Here is a 24,282-nt window from a genome sequence, read left to right on the forward strand (position 1 = left end):
ATCTATGAAGATTTCATCTGAATATCATCTACAGTAATTATATATTCTAGAAAATTAATTTAACAGATACTGAAGTTGCACTTTATAAGCTTAATATATAGTTTTATCTTATCTAAGATCTTCAACACACTTCACACATGCTCAGTGTATTCTTTCTTCTTTATAGAGTACATCATCACATTATTCAGATATATTATTACAAAGATATTCAGATATATATAAAGTATTTTATTAATGAAAGACTGAAATACTGTGAGAGTATTAGTCAGATTAAAAGACATCACTAGATATTCAAATAATTTCAGTGCAGTTCTAAAGACAGTCTTTTATTCATTCTCAGACTGTATTCACAGCTGTGTATATACATTGATTATATTTAGTTATGTGAATATGACAGCTTTCATAAGATAGTTAATAACATTCTCAATCAAAGACAGAGAATAACAGCTCTTTATTATCTTGAAGTTCAGATCACAGTAGTCTATACACAATCTGAGATCTTTATTCTTCTTCTTCATGAATATTACAAAGGCTTCTGTGAAGATCTGTGAAGATCAGATAAAGTCATTTCTCAGATTCTTCTTTATATAGATCTGCAAGATCTCTGTCTCATAATAAAAGAGCTTATAGATTGATCTTCAGAAGAGTTTCTACTCTTCTATTAAATCTATTATCAGATTCTTCTCATAGTAAGAAGAAAGCTCAGCTGTCTTTACTGAGCTGAATATCTTTATAAGATCTTAGTATTTCTCTGATATCTGAAGCTTAGTTTTTATAACTGTAAGATTCTCAGATACTTACAAAGTTATTATATAGATGAGCTTATCTTCTCTAATTAACTCTACAGTATTAACTGATTCTATCTCTGTAAGTGAGTCTATTAACAATGATCAGAAGTATAAACCTGACTTACAGACAGTTATATATGAATTATATCTTTAAAGTGATATAAGTCTTAAGTACATATTATCTGTAATATCTGTAATAATCACAGTTTCTACAAATCTTCTTCAGATTTCAGAGAGATCTTGTAATTCAAAGATAACTCTTATAAGTCTCTCAGCTCTCAGATCTGAGTTCTCATACTCTGCTTATTATAAGAGTTAGACTGGCCGGCGGGACCATGAATTTCACATTTGGTCCCATTTGGTCTGGTCCCATACATTTCTTGGCGTGAGTCCCACCAGGACCAAGCCTCAAAAAAATCTGAAAATGAACCATTTCTGAGAGAAATGGCGTGAAAAATGACCAGATTTAATTCAAGAACAGTGAAATGGGAGTAATTTCTCAGGATAAACTATGAAAGATGATCATTCTTCCAAAATCAGAATGAGACTGGGACTGAAGATCAAAATCAGTCCCATTCAGTTCATTCAGTGATTGCTTATATAATCAGAATTTGGTAACAATTATTAGTAACGCTCATGAAACAACTAAATACATTCTTGTGCAAGTTTATTCTTCACTTTCTCATGAAAACTACACTTCTCTGATATACTGTGATCAGAGATATTAAACTGTCTGATAATTCCATGTTTTACAATCATGAGTTTCTTGATTGTTTCTCCTTGTAATTGTCCCCAGTGATAGTGATAAATATCTCAACTTGAGTTGAACTTTCACTCCATTCTCACCTCTGTCAATGGAATTGTCAGAATATCACACATCATCAGTGCAACAGTTGAATATGTACTCTCAACAATTTTTCATAACTCTAGAATTGATTTGGCGTGTAAATTTGTCAGATCATCTTGAAGATAACAGTCAAATTCAGTTTTACAAGCATGTAGTTTTGCCTGATTTTCAGTTGCAATCAATGTATGTAAGTCCTGTTTCAAAGTTAGTATTATAGTTCTATGAGATATGAAGTGTTACCAAAGATCATTACTTACTAGGGAATTGTATTCCACTGTCTCCATATCTCAAACATCTGCTCATTCAAATCTCTGATAGTTGACATTGTAGTAGTCTCAGGCTAATTTAACATATGAGTCTTGTTCCTCCTCTGTCCAATCTTGAGAAGTGTAGATGTTAACTCAACAGAAGGAATCTAGTAGAGCTGCTACAGCATAGTACTCTGCAAAAGATTGTTCAGTTTTGCTGTAGTAATATGCCAGTTTATCCCTTGCAGCAATAATAGCCTGCGCTATAGCATCATCCCAGACTGAATTTCTTTTTGAGTGATTCAACTGCTTCTCAAGATAAGTAAATAAACTGTTATACACTCACCAGACTGACTGCAGCATTGGTGTATGAGTGATTGAGACTGCCTTTATTGTCTTATAAAACTGAAACAGTAAACCAATCACATATTTCAACTGAGTTCACTTCATATCAGAAAGTTTCAATATCTGAATCTTTTCCTGATCAGAGTGTTGCACTCAATGATCAATCATCTGATGCAATTGAAGAGCCTGAACAGCCATCTCATATGTTGAACTCCATCATGTTCTAACATCCTGTATCATATTCAGTGGTGTGACTGATTTGTTTGTTTGTTGAATATCATGAAATTGTTGTTGTTGTTTAGAAGAGGTACAAATCACATTAGCAATGTTTTGAATCTATGATATTTAAATTATTAGCCAATCTATTCAAAATTAACAGTAGCATTACCAAAAAGTGTTATCAAAAAGCAATATTAAAAAGTGTTATCAAAAAACATTATCTTTTGCAAAGTGAATGCAAAAGTTACTTGAGTAATCACTTTCATCTCATTCTCATCCCAAGAACCAGCCATCTCATTATTCTTCACCTCAATGTTAAGATTCTTTACCAGTGTTTGCATCACAAGTTGAACCACATGAGCAATGCAGAGAATATGACCTTATTTATCATTCCAGAAATGCAAAGCCAATTTTTGCTCCAAGCTCTTCACCATAGTGTAGTTATTCACAGCATTGTCAGTTGTAATTGCAAGAAGACTGGGACTAATATCTCAATAGTCATTTTTAATCACAGTCATTAATACCTCTACCATATAATCCCCAGTATGACTACTGATCAATGATTCAAATCCAATTAATGCCTCTCAATAAGTCCAGTTCTCATCAATATAATAACATGTAACTCTCATAAATGCAAGATTGTTTGTACTAGTCCATGCATTCACAGTGAGAGACACTCTTCAATGATTCTTCAACTCTGATTCTAGATGTTGCATATTGACTTTGTAGTGTGTCTCAAGGTTGGACTGAAGACAGGATTGATGTGGAATATGAAGATTTGAATTAAGCATTTGAAGAAGTGTTCAGAATTCGGGGTTTTCAATTGATTGAAGAGAAAGATTCAGAGATATACACATGTGAAGTAATTATTCACAGAAGTTATCAGATGAGAGTTGTGAAATCAGAGTACTGATACATGATCATTTTTGCATGATTTCCTTCAAATTAGAAAGTTAGTGTTATCAAAAATCATTATCTGATAGAGCAACTTACCAGCCCAGTAGTAATTTTCTGATTATTTTCCTTTTATTGTCTGCATTCTGATGACTTCAGATGTCAGGAAATTCCTTCAGAGCCATGACCAGTCCATGATGAATGTTTCTGAATGAAGTTGCAGTGATTGCAGCAGAGAGATGACTCTCTGATAATCTGCAATACAACCTGTTGATAATTATTCCATAGTTCATCTTGATGTTTGTGTTGAGTTTTTCATAAATTTCATGACCTGGAATCAGATGTGAAGAATGAAGTGATCATTCATCATGATTGAAAGAGAGCATTCTGTGTTGAATTGTAAACAATATAGACTTTGTGATTCACAGTGATTTCTTAAAGAGTTTGTGAATCTTCAGTAGAAGTAAAAGAAGTGAAAGAAGTGAATTCAGAAGATATGATAATAATTTGAGAAAGATGATAATTTATTTTCAATAACTGATCACTGATGTGTGTAAGAAGAATTAATATAAGAGAAAATAATCTTGTTTCTTAGCTTAGTTATAATTTTAGTACTAACTCAGATTGAATATCATTGATGTATAAAAGTAAATAAACAATCTTGATTAATCTCTATCATATTTCTTGAAATATATTAATATTGTAAAAGAGAGTGTTATCAAATTACATTATCAGATAATATCATTAAAAATATATTAATATTATGAATATCAATGTTGAAAAAATGTTGATACTTATACATTATAGTGATTTGTGAATCATGATAGTTAAATATATATATATATATATATCATTCCTGACTTGATTACAACTTGTACAATAATTTTTGAAAACTCAAAATCAATTTTAATTATTAATAATTAAAAACTTAAACTTATAACTAACTAATATAAAAAGAAAAAAATCTACTCCTTCTCTTTCTCATTCTTCTTATCATTCTTCACAATTCACTTCTCATTCTTCTCCTCCTCCTTCTCCTCCTCATCTGAGGTGATAACCACCTCAAAATCTCTCTTCACTGCCTCCTCAGGGGAGGGTTCTCACTGCTCCCCCTCAGCCAGGTCAATCTGCACCTCAAAATCCTGCATTTCCTGGTCTGCTGCCTCAGGTTCCACCTCAGCAGCAAGCAGATTGACATGTTCAGAGAGCAGGGCTGCCTCCTCAATGTCCTGAATCATGGAGCACATTCGAGACCTGAACAAGGCCTTAATCCCCTTCTCCTCTGCCAGCTCCTGCTAATCAATTAGAGAACAGAAGTGTTATCAAAAATCATTATCTCTCAATAAGTAAAAAACTTACCAGTTTTGACTTCTTTATCTCTCACTTTAACACCTTCTCAATCTTCTTCTATCACTGCTTATTTACAGCAATACTCTTCTTCTCTCTCTCTCTCTTCATCTTAGACTCAAATCATTCTCAAGACTTCTTCTGGTCTCATCACTGCTGCATGAGACTCTTCACTGTCTTCTTCTTCAATCTCTCACAGGCGGCGCCATCCGCATTATTTCTATACTTAGTTCAGTCTAAATCTATCAGAAGTGTTACTTAAAATTGTTATTATTCTACTTTCTTATGAAGTCTCTTCAAGACATCATAACATGCCTTGCAATCTGTCTCCTCTCACTTGAACATCTTCTTCTTCTCTCCCTTCAATCTGTGACAGTGCTCACACGCCTTGATGGTCTGCAGAACTGCAGAATATTTGAAGAGGAATGACATGATTGATTTCAGTGAGTGTTGAAGAGGGGTGAAGGCAGAAGAGGCGGCCAGAAATGATATGATGATGATGATGATGATGATGATGATAATGATAGTGATGATAGTAATGATAGTGATGATAGTGATAATGTTGATAATGATGATAGTAATGATGATGATGATGATGAAAGGAGAAGTGCATTGAAATATATTACTGACTTATCAAATATAAAGAGACAAAGAAAATATTAACAGCTTTCAGAGATATATGAAAACAGCTACAGTGTTGCATAGCAACATCATCTTCATTCAATGCATGCAGTGTTGATATTCTTTGTATACAGTTATTATATAATCTATATCAGAAATACATGCAGAAAACAGATCTTTATTGCTAGGAAGAATAATTGCAGCAATTCTCTGTTTTCATATTATAAAGATAAGTTATTCTCATTTCTTTCTTCTCTCTTTTCTCTTCTTCTTCAACTCACCACTAAGTCTAAGCTGGTATGAAAACTATTAAAACACTCTTAGAAATCCTCAAATTGAAGAGTATAGACTAATCAAATTTTAAATGCAGAAGAACCAAATTACATTCAACATTACTAATTATTCATCCCCCCTCAATAAAACCACAGTCGCGTCTTCCCCTCCTCTCCCAAATGAAACATGGCCCGCGAAAAGCGAGTACCACGCCAGGCCATAATGACCAACACAGCCTCAGCACGCAGGGCTGTATACACACAGCGCATGCTGGACTGGGAGGCTGCATGGGTTGCAAACCAGCACCAGCATTCCAGGGAGAGCCGTGCAGTGTGGGAAAGCTGCAACCCTCAGCCACATGCACAGAGAGTGGATCATCGCAGTAAGTGCATGTGCATTGCATGAAAGTAACACTTTTTGGTAATACTCAGTCTCTGATATCATGAAAATAGAGTCTCTTCATGAGATTCATTTTTATCAGAAGTCAGGGGATCTTATATTTCTCAAGGCCACCTTCACCCGCCTTGTCCATGAAATTGATGAGAAGAATCATTGATTTCAGTGTTCTGCTCTTGATGTCATTCAAGTGGCAGCAGAGTCCACCCTGGTCACACTTTTTAAGTGTATATTTTCTAAATATTCACATTTATACAGATATATACTGATTATTTGTTAGATGATGTTAAGACAATGACTCATCACAGCTGTGTTACTCTCACTGTGAGGAATACACAGTTGATGATGAATATTACAAAGACTCTGAGAAGTGAGTATTTTGAGAATGCTGCAGCTCTGTGACCTTGATTTTTTTTTTTTTTTATTTTTTGTTTTTTTCTTTTCCTTTTCTTTTTTTTTTTTTTTCTTATTTTTGTTTTGTTTTTTGTTTTTTGTTTTTTTTTTGTATTTTATATTTTTTTTATAATTAAAATTATATGAATTATGATCTGTGTTCAGAAAAGTAATGATATTTGATAATACTCTCTATTGAATTTTCAACAAATGAGCACTATGTTATGATATTATGTAAGTGAGAAGTGATTTCATGGTTCTATTTGATGCCATTCTCAATAATGAGATCAGAATGAAAATGTGACTAAGAATTCAAACATATTCTTTATCTGGGACTAGATTTTTATTTGAAAAGTGAATCTGAGACCTTTAATATTTGAAATAACGTGATTTGAAATCAATGTGATAAACACAAACCATGACCAGGAGTAATGCTTTTAGGCAATGTGACAACTGTAAAGTTTGATCCTGGTCTCAGACACGGTCACACGGTCAGTCTAATAAGAGTAGATTCTCAGTTTTCATCTTTCAGTTCATTCACTCTGTAAGCTTTAGAAACATTACAGTGATCTGAGATTCTGAGTTCATTAATACTTCTCATACTTATAGAGTAATAGTATTATGATACAGTCTCTCTCTATAAGTAAGCATTTTCATCAGAGAAGTAACAGATTCAGATATCAGCTTTAAGACTCTTAAGAAGACTGTTACTGACTCTGTCTATAACTTCTCAAATTTCTATTTTAATTTATTCAGACAGTTTATATAAAGATATTCTGATTTAGAATAAATAAAGCAGAGTCTCTTTTTCTTAATCTTTCTATTATACACTCTGTTTACAGAAGCTTATAAAGCTCTCTCTCTCTACTCAGCAGTCAGATATGAATCTCTCTATATCTTGTTATTTTTTTCTGATAAATCTGTTCTCTGTTGTTCTGACTCTTGCAGAGTCAGTCAGTGATTCACTCTCTACAGATCTGTGACTCTCATAGTAATTTATAAGTAATGAATAAGAGTCATCAGTTTCTTCAAAGTTAAGAACTTAGAGTCTTACTCAATAAGCTTGTTTTACATATCTTTATTCAGTTTTTTTATAAATATCATTATTCAGATCTTATTTCAGAACTCTGTTTTCATAGATCTTAATTCACATCATAATTTTATAAAGCATTATAAGTAGTCTTCATCAGATTTCTTATCTTTTTTTCTAATATTAATAATCACAGCTCAGATATTCTCTGTTTAGCTTACAGAGTCTTTTAACTTATTTTCTAGATAGGTCTTGAGAACAGATCAGCAGAATCTCTTATAATCATTCTTTAGATAATTTAGTCAGTTCTTGACTTCAGTGTAATAGAGATCTGTTATTATATAAATAACAGCTTCTTCATCTTCTATATCACACAGTCAGACTTATGAGTCAATTTTAAATACAAACTTATAAAAGCTTTTATAGATTGTAATTTAATAAGTGATTTTAAGTAATCATGACTTAAGAAAGTTTCTTTTCAGTTTGTGAGTGTCTCTGAAGATTGTGTCTAGAGACTTGATTTAAGAGTGTTTACAGACAGTAAGCATTTCTTGTAGAAAAATAGCTTAATTTTATAAGAGATACTCAAGAATATTCTTCACTGAGATTGATTCATTTGTGAGTTCAGAGAGTTTCTCTGTCACAGATACAGAGAATGATATTCTATAAGTAATTGATATATTCTCTGAGACTTCTTTTATAAAGATTATTCATGATTCAGATGACTGTTTCTGAATGTCTGCAGTAGAGTTTGCAAAGATTGAAGTATATAAGTTTCTAGTTTATTCAGTTATAACAGACAGTTGCTGACTGACTGAGCTTGAAATGTAAGAATAAGTACTCACAGACAATTATTCAGATGTTTGCAGCTTGATGTGATATATACTGTTAACTACTAGAAGTATTCACAGTAGAAAGATAAAATGTAGAGATTAAATGTATAATAGCATTTAAGCTGAGTTATGAATAGTATTTGTGAACTCCAGTCTATATAGTTGTGTGTAGTCAAGAGCCGCTAGCCCTATTGATTACATGGGAGATAGGAATAGAGGTAAAGAATCCGCGAGAAGCGGGATTTCTTATAATTTCAGAAGTATATCAACTAAGCACTCTGAGATTTTCTTAATACATTTGCATCTGTATATCTAGATGACATTCTCATCTTCACTGACAGATTCAGAAAAGAATATTAAGAACATATGTAAAAGATATTACAATGATTACAAGAGATAGAACTATTAATAGATATTAACAAGTGTGATTTCAAAGTCAAGAGTATAAAATATCTAGACTTTATCATAGAAGCTGATAAGAAAATTCAAATGAATTCTGAGAGAGTTTCTACTATTCTTAAGTGAGAGGCTTCTTGTACTGTGAAAGATATATAAAGCTTTATTAAATTCACTAACTTCTATCAGTGATTTATACAAAACTTCTCAGATATTATAATATTACTCACAGAACTCACTAAGAAAGACTCAGTATTTCAATGATCAGTAGATACTGAAGCTGTATTTACATAGATATAGAAGATATTCATTAATACTTCTTCACTGATAACATTCAATTCTGATTATAAGACAGTTATTAAAGCTGATTTCTCTGACTATGTTATAGAAGAAGCTATATTGCAATATAATAATAAAGATGTCTTATAATTATACATCTTCATGTCTAAGAAACTAAGTTCTGCTGAATGCATCTATGAGATCTATGATAAGAAACTTCTCATAATTATACACTATCTAGAAGAATGAAACTCTGAACTCTGAAGCATCTCTGAATTTGAGATAATTACAGATTATAAGCATCTCAAGTACTTCACAACTACTTATAAACTCACTGAATGATAGATACAATGATCTGAGTTCTTAAGCTGCTTTTATTTTATAATACACTATCATTCTAATAGTCAGAACTTGATGACAGATGCTCTCTTATAATAAGAGTAAAATATATCATCTGATGTAACAGATACTCACTGAATGAACTGAGAGCATCAGCTCTTGAATCTGAAGATACTAGTTAATCAAGATGAAACAGCTCATGACACTATACATGCTTCTCTGCTTAGAACTGTCACTGATATCTTAACTTCTTCTCAATTTATATTAGTCGAACTATGACATATAGCAGCTCAAATCAATGAACTTCTTCAAACACTCACTGAAGCAGTATGATAAGAAGTACTCTAATTTCTCTCAGAACTATGTATAAGAACTGACATCTCAGAATATTCAATCAATGATAATAACACTTTATAATTCTGTGAATAATGCTGAGTCTCTCACTCTGAACTCTTACACACTCAGATAATACAAGAGATATATAACTCTTATATAATTGATTATTCAGGTTACAAACAACTGTATTAAATAATCTCTTAAGAGTTCTACTAGCTCAAGATATTAAACAGTATCAGATATTTCATCTGAAACCGTAACTGTTGTTTCTCTGTTATCTTATGAAAGAACTGTAGAAAAGACCTGCTGAAATCACTCAATATCTCTGATAGAATCTGATGAGATATGATAATTAACTTCACTGTTAATCTCTCTAAGAGTAAGAATTATAGAAACATTCTAATCATTGTGAACTGATTAAGTAAGAATATAATATTGAAACTCTGTAATAAGATAACTGAACAAGTTACTGAAGGTTTTCTAAGAAGCTTATTCTATCAGATATATGAATTGTCAAGATCTATAGTATTAAATCAGAGCTGTTAATTCATAAGCACTCTCTGAACAAGAATCTGTCAAGTTCTTAAGATTATATATTATTTATTAACTATCTATCACTCTGAGACTGATGATGTATCAGAACAGATAATTCAGACTGTAAAGAATTATCTTTATAAGTTCTGTAATTACTTATAAGATAATTGATATAATCTTCTTCTTCACACTGAAGTCACTATTAATAACTGAGATGTCATTTCAATAGATATAAGCCTGTTCTTTATTATTATTATTATTCTTCAATTATAGATGTATGCAGTCAGAGACTATAATATCTATCTGAGAATCTTTAATTCTCAGAGTTTTTTCTATATCTATAGAGTCAACTATTATACATTTATTAATTTCAGATATACAAAATTAGAAAATTTCAGCTCAGAATATAAAAACTGTTTATAAATTACAGTATTTCAACATCTTCTGATACTTTGAAATTATTTGAAAATATCATGACAAAGAAAAAGAGAACATAGTCTTAAAGCTATAGAACAAGATCTCTGCAGTTTACATCTTAAGCTATATACATATTTTAACACTCTATATAACCGATCACTGCCTCTGTTCTCTCAGGCCTGCTTCAGAGGTTATCATTCCCTCTAAAGAATCATCACTCAGCTAGCTTCTGTAACTAGCTTACTTATAAGTGAGATTCTCACTAAGAATAACATCAGAGCTACTTAATTCTAGTTAAGTCTCTAATCTTTCAGCTATCAATCTCAGCATTTCAGTCTATCAATTGACTGTCACAGTCTTGCTTGTACTAATCATCTATTAAGAGTGCCTAGGTCTTGTCTCATCTAGATTCTTACTAGGCTTAGAATGTTCTAATTGAATAGTTTTTAAATCTTGATTCTCTGAAAGTAAGTGTCTAGAGTGAGAGAAATGAGACCTGATCAGTTAAGCTTGATAATGATTCACTATTCTGCAGATACTCTAGATCTCAATTACTCTAGTACTGATCTAACTTGAAGCATCTGAGAAACTGTTAATTCTAAGATCAGCGAGAATTAGTGTCTGAAAACTCTCAGAATGAACATCTTAAGCTTGATAATAATTCACTATAGTGCATTTGAGAGTCTCTGATACTGTTTTATAACTTAACAGTAAAAGCTGTGATTAAGATGACTCTTGCATAGACTGGCCGCCGGGACCATGAATTTCACGTTTGGTCCCATTTGGTCTGGTCCCATACATTTCTTGGCGTGAATCCCACTGGGACTGGCTATCAAAAAAACATGTAAAGTGACTATATATCAGATCTTAAAATGGAACCATGACTTGAAAAAAATGAGAAAGTGGTCCCATTTGGTCCCATTTAGTCCCATTCTTGGCATAAAGTTACTATTTTTAGACATTTTAAGGTTTTTTTTAGACTATTTTTAATTTTTTAAAAAGTAACGCTTTTTGGTAACGCTCAAATGAGATTTAAAGTCATTTAAAGCAATAAAAATAATTTAAAATGAGAAGTGGAAATCATGGTCCCATTTGGAAAATGTGACAAGAGTAGACAGTAAGTCCCACTGGGACAGTATGGGACCACTATATAATGTTAAAACCGTGTAATGGGATCAGTCGAATTGGTAATGAGACTATCAAAAAATCTAGTCCTGGTCCCAGACACGGTCACACGGTCAGTCTACTCTTGCAGAGTTCAAACCTGCTCTCTTTTAGCATTCATTCCCCGGGGGGAAGGCCGCTAATTGAGGCTTCATGATAGCGTAGTTAACCACTACGTCACCGGGCCAAGCCTGTTCTTTCTTATATATTGATATTATATGAAAGTACTGAATCTTCTAGAGATTACACATTTCACACTGAATTTCTGTAGTTCAATTCAGATCACTGATAATATAGTAATAAAACTCTGAGATATCTGTGATTAAGTAGAAGTCTTCATGACAAGTGCTAAACAGAATTAAGAAGATTGAATCAATGTTTATCAAGACTCTACTGAGTAATATAAGATAGAAGATCTGATATAATTGAATCTTAAGAATATACAAATTATATACTCATCTCACACACTGAATTACTGTTATATAAAGTATAAAGTGATAGAAGTTCTAGACAGTTATAACTACTGTCTTAATATATTATCAGAGATTGATAATATCTTTTATATAAGCTTACTTCACTGTACTACTACTGATCTGTTCTCTTCTCAACTGACTTTTAACTGACAGCTGTCAGAAATCATAGAACAAGATAATGAACTTGAATAAGAGATTGAAGATATTCTTAATAAGAGATTCTGCAGCTGCAGCTGATAATATCTTATAAAATGAGTTAGCTACAATTATCTGATGTGAACTCTGAGCTCTGTGTTATCTGAGACTGCGGCTCTTGACTGATAAGAGCTATGTATAATTAAGAAAGAAGAGAGAGACTAATGTAGCAGACTGTATCTAATCAATTATATAGACTATTCTATTACACTTCACAGATTTCTATTACTTCAATTCTTAGTTACTGATTCTCAGCTGAAAATCTACAGAATTTCTATTCTTTCACTCTGAAGCTTTACTGTGTATGAAAACCTCTATTCTTTCACTCTGAAGTTTTACTGTGTATATCACTGTGTATGCATATAAATATTCACTCTGATTACTGATTTTCACACTTTCTCTTTCTTTTCTTCTCTAATATTTTTCACTTTGTATTATAAGACCTATATATTATACTGATCTTTTCAGTGTAGACCTCTTATAATAAGACTCTGAACTTTGAAGTGTCTCTGAATTTGAGATAATCACAGATTATAAGAATCTCAAGTACTTTACAACTACTTATAAACTCACTGAATAATAAATATAATGATCTGAGTTCTTAAGCTGCTTTTATTTTATAATACACTATCATTCTGATAGTCAGAACTCAATGACAGATGCTCTCTTATAATAAGAGTAAGATATATTATCTGATGTAACAGATACTCACTGAATGAACTGAAAGCACTGACTCTTGAATCTGAAGATATTAGTTAATCAAGATGAAATAGCTTATAATACTATATATACTTCTCTGATTAGAACTATTACTGATATCTTAACTTCTTCTGAACTCACACTAGATAAACTATAGCATACAGCAGCTTAAACTGATGAACTTCTTCAAGTACTCACTGAAGCAGTATGTTAAGAAGCACTTCAATTTCTCTCAGAACTATGTATATGAACTGACATCTCAGAATGTTCAATCAATGATAATAAGATAAATACTGAATAAGTCACTGAAGTCTTTCAATAGAGTCTATTCTATTAAATGTATAAATTACTGAGATTTATAGTATTAAATCAGCGCTGTTAATTTATAAGCACTTTCTAGATAAGAATCTATCAAGTTCTTAAGATTATATATTATCTGTTAACTACTTATCACTCTCTCAGACTGATAATATATCAGAATAGATAATTCAGACTGTAAAGAATTATCTTAATAAGTTCTATAACTACTTATAAGATAATTAACATAATCTTCTTCTATATACAGAGATTATCATCAATGACTGAGATACTGTTTTAACAGATATAAGCTTATTCTTTCTCATACACAGTTATTATGTAAAGATATTAAATCTTCTAGAAATTATACATTTCATACTAAATCTTTGTAGTCTGATTTAAATAACTGATAATATAGTAATAGAGTTCTGAGATATCTGTGACTTAGTAGAGATCTTCATAACAACTACTAAATAAGATTAAGAAAACTTAATTAATATTCACTGAGATTTTACTAAGTAATATAAGATAGAAGATATGATGTAATCAAATCTTAAAAATATATAGATCATATACTTGTCTTATACACTGAGTTACTATTATATTAAGTATAAAGTAATAGAAGTTTTAGACAGCTATAACTACTGTCTTAATATATTATCAGAAATTTATAATATTTTTCATATAAGCTTACTTCACTGTATTATTATCAATCTATTCTCTTCTTAACTGACTTCTGACTAGACTGATCACTGAGATCATGAATTTCATGTTTAGTCTCATTTAATCTGATCTTATACATTTCTTAGTGTGAATCCTGCTGGGACTAGTCATTAAAAAACATGCAAAGTGACTATATATGAGATCTTAAAATGAAATCATGACTTGAAAAAAATGAGAAAGTGATTTCATTTGATCTCATTTAGTCTCATCCTTGGCATAAAGTTACTATTTTTAGACAGTTTAAGGTTTTTTTTAGTCTATTTTTAATTTTTTAAAAAGTAATGCTTTTTGATAACACTCAAATAAGATTTAAAGTCATTTAAAGCAATAAAAATAATTTAAATTGAGAAGTGAAAATTATGGTCTCATTTGAAAAATGTGATAAGAGTAGATAGTAAGTTCTACTGAGACAGTATGAGACTACTATCTAATGTTAAAACTGTGTAATGGGATCAGTCAAATTGATAATGAAACTATTAAAAAATCTGATCCTGGTTTCAGACACAGTCACACGGTCAGTCTACTTCTAACTGACAGCTGTCAGAGATTATAAATGAAGATAATAAACTTAAATAAAAGATTAAAAATATTCTTAATAAGATATCTCACAGCTGTAACTAATAACATCTTATAAAATAAGTCAGTTATAATTGTCTGACTTGAACTCTGAGCTAGACTGACCGTGTGACCGTGTCTGAAACCAGGACCAGAATTTTTGATAATCTTATTATCAATTCAACTGATTCTATTACACAGTTTTAACATTAGATAGTAGTTTCATACTGTTCTAGTGAGACTTACTCTCTAATGTTGTCACATTTTTCAAATGAGACCATGATTTTCACTTCTCAATTTAAATTATTTTTATTACTTTAAATGACTTTAAATCTCATTTGAGTGTTATCAAAAAGCATTACTTTTTAAAAATTTAAAAATAGTCTAAAAAAATCCTTAAAATGTTCTAAAATAGTAACTTTATGCCAAGAATGAAACTAAATAAGATTAAATGAGATTACTTTCTCATTTTTTTCAAGTCATGGTTTCATTTTATGACTTGATATATAGTCACTTTTGTAGGTTTTTTAAATGACTAGTCTCAGTGAGATTCACATCAAGAAATGTATGAGATCAGATTAAATAAAATCAAATGTGAAATTCATGATCTCAGTGATCAGTCTACTCTAAGCTTTGTATTATCTGAAACAGTAGCTCTTGTTTAATGAGAACTATATATGATCTCACTTCTAAATAGACTGACTACTGAGACTATGAATTTCATGTTTAATTTTATTTAATCTAGTCTTATACATTTCTTGATATGAATTTTACTCAGACTAATCATTAAAAAAATATATAAAGTAACTATATATCAGATCTCAAAATAAAATCATAACTTAGAAAAAATAAGAAAATAATCTTATTTAATCTCATTTGGTTTTATTCTTAGTATAAAGTTACTATTTTTAGACATTTTAAGGTTTTTTTAGACTATTTTTAATTTTTTCAAAAGTAACACTTTTTGATAACATTTAAATAAGATTTAAAGTTATTTAAAGCAATAAAAATAATTTAAATTGAGAAGTGAAAATCATAATCTTATTTAAAAAATGTGATAAGAGTAGATAGTAAGTCTCACTGAGATAGTATAAGACTACTATCTAATGTTAAAACTATGTAATGAGATCAGTTGAATTAATAATAAGATATAATCATATAATCAGTCTACTTCTGAGAAGAGAGAGTTAATGTAATGAGCTGCATCTAATCAATTATATAAACTATTTCATTACACTTCATAGATTTCTGCTGAAAGCTCTGATTCTCAGTCACTAATTCTCAGCTGAAAAAAACTCATCAAATTTCTATTCTTCTGCCCTGAAGCTTCACTGTATATATATATAAATATTTACTTCAATCACTGATTGCTGTACTTTCTCTTTTTTCCTTCTCTAATGTTTTTCACTTTTGTATTATAAAATCTATCTTTATTATACTTATCTATTCAGCATATACCTCTTACATACACAGTTATTATATAAAGATGTTAAATCTTTTAAACATTACATAGTTTACACTGAACTCTTACAGTTTAATTCAGATTGTAGATGATATAGTAATAAAGCTCTGAGATATCTGTGACTGAGCAGAAGTCTTCATAATAAGTATTACACAAGATTAAGAGAATTAAGTTAATATCTGATAAGATCTCTCTAAGTAATATAAGATAGAAGACCTTGTATAATTAAATCTTAAAAATATACAGATTATATACTCATCTCATACACTGAACTATTATAATGTTAAATAAATACAAAGTAATAGAAGTTCTAGACAGTTATAACTATTATCTTAACACTCTGTCAGAGATTTATAATATCTTTCATACAAGCTTGCTTCACTGTGCTGTCATCAACTCATTTCCTTCTCAACTGACTTCTGACTGACAACTGCCAGGGATCATAGAAGAGGACAACAAACTTGAATGCGAGATTGAAGATATAGGCCCCGCGGCCGCGGCTGACAATATCTTGTAAAATGAGTTGGTTATGATTGCCTGACCTGAACCCCAAGCTCTGTGCTATCTGAAACAGCAGCTCTTGATTGATGGGAACTACGCGCCCGCAGCTCTATCACTCAAACACCACTTCCAGAAAGGGGGGGGCTAATGTAGCGCGCTACGCCCGATCATTGGTAGACCATTCCATTACCACTCCATAGATCCCTGCCGAAAGCTCCGATTCTCGGTCGCCGATCCTCCATAGATTCCTGCCGAAAGCTCCGATTCTCGGTCACTGATCCTCGGCCGATACTCCTAGAAACCCACGGAGCTCCTATTCTCCCGTCCCGAAGCTCCACCTCATACGCGTATAAATATCCGCTCCGATCGCCGATCCTCGCACCTTCTCTTCTTTCCTTCTCTAACGTTTTCTACTTTTGTTATATATAAGTCCTATATCTAATGCCGATCTCTTCGGCGTAGGCCCATTACACAATATTATATAGTCTCTTCATTCAAGGAAAATAGAAATGATACCAGAGAATCTTTCAAAGATTTTATATATAGACTTCAAGCGAGACAGTACTGTACTGAGACATATAACAAGACAAATGAGAAACAAAAAAACATGCCTCGCTTCAGATCACGCTAACCTACCTAGCTGGATCTATTTGAACTGATCCTCCGTCACACCGTCACCCATGGCGCTGGTGCTGCTAATACCACCAGTGACCATCTTCAACAGCTCATCAACATAGTTAGCACCACTCCATTTCTGGTGGGTAACAACGTCGACCCCGAGCTCCATCTCTGGCTCCTGGACAAGCTCGCCGTACGCACGCATGCCCTGCATGGCATACGCCTTGGCGAACTGGTCGGAGATGAGAGCGGTGGTATGCAGGCCGGCAAGGGTGATGAACTGCCAGCAGTACCCGAGCTCGCCAAGGCGGCGGATGTAGGTTTCCTGCTCGTCACAGGGCATGGCAGCCTTCCAGTTGAATGAGGGGGACAGGTTGTACGCGAGTCTGTAGAAAACGGTGTCTGTTAGTAAAGGACAAAACAAAATGGCTATGACCAGTTTGGCGTTCTAAGAGATGCGAGGGTTGAACATACTTCTGTTCGGGCCAGACGGCGTGGACCCCGTCAGCGAACTCCTTGGCCTGAGCGTAGTCGGGGAGCTTGCTCTCCATCCAGATGAGATCGGCGAAAGGCGCAAAGGCTACAGCACGGTTGACAGCGCACTGGGTGCCGCCACGGTAACGGTAGTAACCTTCCCGGGTTCTAGCCGCATCCCAGCAGAAGTAGACATCTACTCCGGTGAGTTCCTTGGCGATGGCGCGAGCCTCCTGGTTGCTCTTGCCCTTGACATCACGCAGGAACTTGTCGATAACTGCCTGCTTGTTGGAGACAGAGCTAGCCTTGATTTGATCAACAACGGCCTCGGAGAAAAGTTTCAGTCCGGCTTCGGCGTTCCATTTGTCCTCGATTTCCTGGAGTTGGGCTCCAGTCTTGCCGGCCTGTTCAGCAGCCATCATCAGGTCGTTGAGTGGCTTGATATTAGGGTTCGTGGAGCCGATAACGAAGGCATGATCCCGGTGATCGATGGTGGAGGTGATGAGGGTTGCGGCTTCCGAATCCGTTCTGGCAACAGCCAAGAGATCGGTTCCTGCAATGGAATTAGTATCTTTCATTCCTTTTCAAAACACTTTTACTCTTTTGCTTGAGTATGACCCTCACCCATAATATCAGCCTGTGCACGGATGGCCACAAGTCTGTTGATGTGCTCGCTAATGGGCACCAGGACTTTGCCAGCCATGTGGCCACACTTCTTCGTTCCGGGAGCTTGATCCTCGACATGAATACCAGCAGCTCCGCGTTCGATGAAAAGCTTGGTCAGCTTCATGACAGCGGTTAAGCCTCCATGGCCGGTATCGGCATCCGCAATGATGGGTCTGAGGTAATCGATGTTGGCAAGCGATGCGCGTTGCGACTTAGAAGCCCTCAATCTTTCCTCGCGCTGCTTGCGATCGTGGAACAACTGAGCCATCCATAATTGGTTGACCTTGTTGGGTACCGTGTTCTATGTAATTGTTAGTAGGACAATTTTCCGAAAACTTTTCGTTTTTTGAACGGCAACTCACCATGGGGTAATCAGCAAGATCGGGGGAAGGCTCATCGGTTGATGATGCAGTGGAAGAGCTCTGCCAGCCGGAGACGTAGACGGTGTCGAGATATTTCACCATCTGGGTAAGCATAGTAGGTTCCAAGCAGCCATAGGTGAAACTGGCAGTTTTGTTCTGTGAGGTGATTACCAACTAGATCAGCATTCTGCACCTCCGAGTATTAATTAAGGCATTGAAATAAAAGTTCTAGTATACCTTGAAGTGATCCTCGAGGAGTCTCCATAGCTTTTTGCTCTGAACATTTGATGGATATTCAATCTTCAAGTTTCCTCTCTTAGCCACAATTTGCTCGGCAGTGAACGGCCGCTTGGTGTACCGCCATCTCGAATCCTGCCACCATTGTTTAACTGCCTGAACATCAGCCAGGTATTGCTGCTCTTCCTGCTCAATTGAAGCCATGATTGCTGTTTTTTTTACCTATGAATCAGGTTTATGATTCAAAAATTAACAATCAGAAAATAAAATAAAAAAGGAAATGGTTGGCAGCGAGATCTGGGTACTTAAATCAGTTTCACCCGCCGACGTCACAGAAAAAGCGCAGCCAATGGGAACTCACGAAAAAAATACCCCAAGCCAGGTCTCGGCGATTTGCACCTGGGATTCTCAATAACCAAGCCTGGTATTCACCTCAAGCTTTCAATATATTTTCCATTAAGCTGACGCTGTGTCAGTGAGTAGATAAAAGACGGAGCAAGATATAAAAAGACAGCAGAAACATATATCAGCTGTATATCAACGAACATGCGAAGAAATTATCCGCAGCGGCATGAGTTCAACACCTGCGGCAGGCAGGTTTTTTCCCCGAGGCAAAAAGTTGACTTTGAAGAAAAGTGGCTACGACTCGGCACGGTACGGATCCCGAGACAGAGGGCATTTTCGTCTTGGTCCCGGCGAGCCCACCCGTGACACCAATACACCAAAGGTTATTATTATTGAGTGAGCGTGGAATCTGATTGCTGCGAGGGCAAAATCGACCCTCGGCCATATGGAGCTGGGTAACTAAGTTAGCGTAAACAGGATGGTGACATTCTGTCGAATAGATATATTTCTCCTAAAGATATGTCCGATGCTTTTGCTCTCCATGACTGTTCAAATAACATGGCTATCACAGGCCGCCGATCACAGGCCGTTGATCTGATGGAGGGAATTGCCTCTATATGTGAGCTCTTGAGAAAAGTCTGGCAGATGTTCGTCACTTTTTCTGAGCTTTTACAGTGTGTTGTATGGCATCATTGGCATGTATCAAGGTGGGGCTTCACATGAAAAATGACCCTCAAAACAGCCACATTACAGACTTCAATACGCATGTGCTAATTTCTGCTCCTGTCCCCAGGGTCCAGTCTGCGTCAAGCCACCGCAGTACAACGACCGTATGTACAGCCAACAGTCTACACGTATAACATTTACAGATTACAGATATGGTCCATCGGTCCTAAACGGAGCTTCTCCAGATCAAGTATGGGGATAGATGGACACATTCCCTGCGTCGCAAGAACCATGAGAAAGATGTTATTAGTTAATATTCAGGCTTAACTACTAACTTTAGTGCTGACAACCTGCAGGTCAACAGATAACTACATGTACAGTACCTACCATCATGACCTCTGAGTTTAGTAAGCCTTTGATCCAGAAGAAAGAAACGGAGCCGGGATTATTATATCAGTTCATCTCAGGGCGCATACTCACTCAGTAAGCTGTTGCTACCCCGGCCCGGTTTCTTGAGAAGTGGAAAATCCCCAACCGGCGTTTTACATTCGTGGTTGACTGTCCTGGCACGATCATCATCATCATCATCATCATCATCATCATCATAGACCACTAATAATTGTGGTCACTTTGCATCACCTGCCAGGAGCACGCGGGCAGGACTCTATGCTGAGTTGACCAAGAGGAGTGCAAAATAACAACCCTCATGATAGACATCAACTGCGATTTCTGGAACTCATCAATTACCAACACACAGGAGTTCCCAATATTTCTACCCTTGTGTGCTGTCATGTCCCGAGCTACCCTGGAGACTGAATGAAGGCTGAGGGAGGGCGGAGATTTGGCTGGACCCTAACCCTTAGCTCCCTTGCTGCTGGCTCTAACAAAAAGTGAAATGGCCGGAGATTCGATGTTGAATCTTCCCCGTCTGTCTCTCCGCCGCTACCGCTCTACTTCAAGTTGTACGTCTATCGGCTCCGGAAGAATGTCGTGTGCACAGAGGATTGGTTCGGGCATACTATACTGGCTTTTGACCGTCTTGGCCCAGTTGCGTAATAACAAGCATCAGTCTTGCTCACTTTCATTTTCATGGTATTCGCTCTGACGCTGCATGAAATACGTCTTGAATTGAATCATCATGCTCAAGTCACTCTAATAGTTCACTTTTATGACCAGGGTGTAAACTTGAGGTGGGTCATTCTGGGAAGGCACATGAATCTCAGGCTCGATTGTACGACAGCTAATTAATTTCAGGAAGTCAAAAACATATTTTACCAAATTTTATTTTATTTTATTTTATTTATGAAATAGGATAATAGTCACTTGTAGAAGAATCATGAGTTCGTGTGTAGCTGAATCATGCCAATTTTACAGTATATCTAACCCCCTAAATGCGGGTATGGAACGTTTGGGGGTGGCCATCCGAAGGGGCAAGATTCTTCCAACAATACATATTTAGACAGAAAATCGAATTAGAAGTAAGGTTGGACAATGCAGCTAATATCGTACTGCTGTGGCTTTGCTGAAGGTCTCGTAAGGAGTGCATGCGCCCAGCGCACGTCTCATATGAGCGTTGAGGAATTCAAGACCATACACGAAACTTGCATTAACCCAACCAAATCTGTCGATGCAAAAGCAAAAATGATTTAGTTGCTTGTGAAGGAAGGGGAGGGGGGCATTTGGAAGATAGGTCAATCACTCACCCTTCTCGCGACACTCCCTTAAAATCTCTGCCTTGATTCCCATACTCAGCTTCAACCTTATGGGGATCAATGGGCCGCGTGACATCATACTTTTCCACAACAGCGCCGTTGAAATCCACAAACGCCTTTATGATCATGTAGAGCCATTTGTATGCTAGCCTCTCCGCGTCTTCCTGGTATCCATAACGAATCAACCCTGACCACGCCAGCATCTGCTGTGGCGCCCACCCGTACGGATAGTCCCACTGTCGGTTGGGCCTGTCGAGGCCAATTGGGCCCCTGGACTTCTCAGTTCCTGACACTAGGCCCCCATATACCTCGAATTTCGGGAGTGCTTCAGTGACTAGCCTTGAGGCTTGGCGAGGATTTGCAACCCCGGCCCACATGGTCCAAAACGTGGTGGCACTCTCATAGTCCGTTATCTCCTGCTCCACTGTGTTGTAGTCAAAATACATCCCCTTCGCTTCATCCCATAAATACTTATCTATCGCCGCTTTCCTGCGTCTGGCTCGACGATCCCACACAGCCGATGACTCGAATCCCTGGTCGGCGTTCTGTGACGTCCTGAACTCAGCTGGAATAGGCAGTTTGTCTTGGAAGTGATCCCGGATCGTTATGGCGATGTCGACTTCATATTTATAAAGGAGGGAGTTCAGATCGACGGTAGCGAGATTTGCGCAGACCTTCTCAAGGCGGTAGCTGGTGTCGTGCCCGGATTCTCTTACAGCGCGGTCGTGGAGAAAATATTCGTCTAATTCGGGATCTATGATCTCTCCATTGTTGTAGCCCTCGACAAATTTCTCGAAAGTTATTCCCAGCTTCTCTGCACGCGGCATCAATAGATGATAGAAATGAGACGATTCCGTTTCAGGAGGGACTCCAAGCCCATTTGGCCGGTACCTGGACAGCCCTGTAGCCGGATCATATCTTGGTTCAGCCATCCATACTGAATAGTACTCTTTAATGGCAGACAAAATTGCCGTGCGAAGGAAATCCTTGGCATCCGGCTCCGCTTTGATGCGGTCATAAACTCGAAGAGCCATATCAGTCAGGAATGGCGGTTGGGAGCGACAGAGATAATATGATCGGTTGGCGTTGAGGATCTTCCCATAATGTTTAATGCAGAAACAGAAATTCACGACCATGCTCTTCGCAAGGTCCACTCGATCACTCACTAACAGCCCCAAGGATTCCATATAGCTATCCCAGCCATAGAACTCATTAAAACGGCCACCAGGCACGACGAAAGGGACACCTCTCAGGTCCTCCATCCCGGTATCTGTGTTGGTATATTCCTCCATAGCCAAAGCGAGCAGTCCAGGTTTATCATTCAGTTCCTTAACGTACTCAGCAGTAGGCTCTCCTTCCGGGAGATACTGAACATCGAGGCGTAATTCCGGTTCGGAGTCAGCAATTTGCTTATAATATGCATACTGTTCGGGCGCTCCCGGAGGGACATATATACGGGGAACTGGGCCCGCAGTCCAATCTTTAGGATCCCTTGCAACAACCGCAATATTGGAGCCATCGATTCGTCGCGTAAGTGCGTTCCAGTAGGACTTTTTCACAAGACGTGAGAGTCTTGCAACAGGATTCTCATTCAGGCGTTGCTCATCAAGTATAATATGTTTACGCCCATAATCCTTTGCGAGGGTGAGTTCCTGAAGGAGATTCGAAAGCATATACGTGCCTCGTAAATCGAATCGATTGTAGCCAGACGATGCCGCGGTGCCTACAGCAAAGACCTAAGAAATGTGTAAGCAGAGATTTCAACCTGAAAGGGATAGCTGTCGTTTGACTCACCTTTGGCCCCTGGTCATCTATGGTTATTTGTACGTTGTTATCTGTATCTTCGCGCTCCAACAATGTCTCCAGCGTTGCATCGACATCGATGAGGAATTTACGGCTGTGCACTCGTTCATCTATTCCAGCTATCAGCCTCAAATTGCCGAAAGGGAACAATGCAATAATCACAATCAAAATGCTTACCATGACTTGTGCGCCTAGATGGAACAATGCCGATAAAGTCACGGAGATCAGTAAAGTCGAATCGTTTCAAATTCTGGGCGAGCTGTTAGCCGCCGCTCAGGAAGATCAGGGAAAAGGTGATATTCAATGAGAGGGATAGCCGGTGGCCATGGATCAAGCACAGGTATCACTCACAGATGACAAAGTCCTTCGATGAGCCTGCGCTTGTCGTTTTAGATGCTCCTCGTGACCGTAATATATATCGGGCTCGGAAAAGGGGTCCGCATTAGATGCTCGCGAGGGACGCCTCCGCGCACTGAAAGAATGCTCCTCTACAGGTACGCTCATTATACAATGCTAGTCATAGAAAACGCATCCGGAGGACGTCGAGCACAATTGACCCCGTCGGAGCAACGGAACTTTTTTTCAGAGATAGCTTCAACTGAGCCAGATGGCGGAGCGGAAACTTTGGAATTTGGAGATGATATGTAATGGGCGCCGCGAAAAACAATGAGATATGACACTTGAAAATATTCCAAATCAATAGTATCTCAGTGCTTGCTCGAGAGGAGTTTGCAGTGTTTTGTGGCCAAAAACCCTATTTTGCGTTTGCAAAGTTTGAGCAGAAGTCTGGTGATG

At 36.3% G+C, this 24,282-nt stretch overlaps 4 protein-coding genes across 4 annotated transcripts; 1 reads left to right on the forward strand and 3 right to left on the reverse strand.

The window, feature by feature from the left end:
* Positions 1-4,441: 4,441 nt before the first annotated feature.
* BDCG_16150 (uncharacterized protein) lies at positions 4,442-4,799 on the reverse strand (the record flags this gene model as incomplete). The annotated part of the gene is made up of 2 exons (XM_045425411.1): positions 4,442-4,636; positions 4,767-4,799. 2 exons carry the CDS (start codon positions 4,797-4,799, stop codon positions 4,442-4,444), a joined length of 228 nt encoding a protein of 75 aa, XP_045279188.1.
* Positions 4,800-5,768: 969 nt separating this feature from the next.
* On the forward strand, positions 5,769-6,138 carry BDCG_16151 (uncharacterized protein; the record flags this gene model as incomplete). Its single annotated transcript, XM_045425412.1, has 2 exons — positions 5,769-5,964; positions 6,035-6,138. 2 exons carry the CDS (start codon positions 5,769-5,771, stop codon positions 6,136-6,138), a joined length of 300 nt encoding a protein of 99 aa, XP_045279189.1.
* Positions 6,139-16,344: 10,206 nt separating this feature from the next.
* BDCG_00469 (isocitrate lyase) lies at positions 16,345-19,924 on the reverse strand. The gene is made up of 6 exons (XM_045415980.1): positions 19,323-19,924; positions 18,962-19,258; positions 18,725-18,880; positions 18,321-18,663; positions 17,697-18,249; positions 16,345-17,608 (listed from the first exon to the last, which is right to left on the reverse strand). Exons 2-6 carry the CDS (start codon positions 19,163-19,165, stop codon positions 17,251-17,253), a joined length of 1,614 nt encoding a protein of 537 aa, XP_045271804.1. The 5' UTR covers positions 19,166-19,258; positions 19,323-19,924; the 3' UTR covers positions 16,345-17,250.
* A 475-nt stretch (positions 19,925-20,399) lies between these two features.
* BDCG_00471 (neutral trehalase) lies at positions 20,400-24,282 on the reverse strand. The gene is made up of 5 exons (XM_045415981.1): positions 23,839-24,282; positions 23,665-23,737; positions 23,479-23,597; positions 21,676-23,420; positions 20,400-21,593 (listed from the first exon to the last, which is right to left on the reverse strand). Exons 1-5 carry the CDS (start codon positions 23,989-23,991, stop codon positions 21,470-21,472), a joined length of 2,214 nt encoding a protein of 737 aa, XP_045271805.1. The 5' UTR covers positions 23,992-24,282; the 3' UTR covers positions 20,400-21,469.

Source organism: Blastomyces dermatitidis (assembly GCF_000003525.1).
Source record: "Blastomyces dermatitidis ER-3 genomic scaffold supercont1.1, whole genome shotgun sequence".
Taxonomy (NCBI): domain Eukaryota; kingdom Fungi; phylum Ascomycota; class Eurotiomycetes; order Onygenales; family Ajellomycetaceae; genus Blastomyces; species Blastomyces dermatitidis.

What these genes read in the sequence shown, in the direction of transcription:
- BDCG_00469 (XM_045415980.1), bottom strand. Translation starts at nt 19,165, where the DNA reads ATGGCTTCAATTGAGCAGGAAGAGCAGCAATACCTGGCTGATGTTCAG. An exon ending in TCCTCGAGGATCACTTCAAG is followed by an intron (nt 18,881 to 18,961) that starts GTATACTAGAAC and finishes ATCACCTCACAG; the next exon opens with AACAAAACTGCCAGTTTCAC. An exon ending in GCCGTCTGGCCCGAACAGAA is followed by an intron (nt 17,609 to 17,696) that starts GTATGTTCAACC and finishes CGTTTTCTACAG; the next exon opens with ACTCGCGTACAACCTGTCCC.
- BDCG_00471 (XM_045415981.1), bottom strand. Translation starts at nt 23,991, where the DNA reads ATGAGCGTACCTGTAGAGGAGCATTCTTTCAGTGCGCGGAGGCGTCCC. An exon ending in ATCTAGGCGCACAAGTCATG is followed by an intron (nt 23,598 to 23,664) that starts GTAAGCATTTTG and finishes TAGCTGGAATAG; the next exon opens with ATGAACGAGTGCACAGCCGT. An exon ending in TAGATGACCAGGGGCCAAAG is followed by an intron (nt 23,421 to 23,478) that starts GTGAGTCAAACG and finishes CACATTTCTTAG; the next exon opens with GTCTTTGCTGTAGGCACCGC.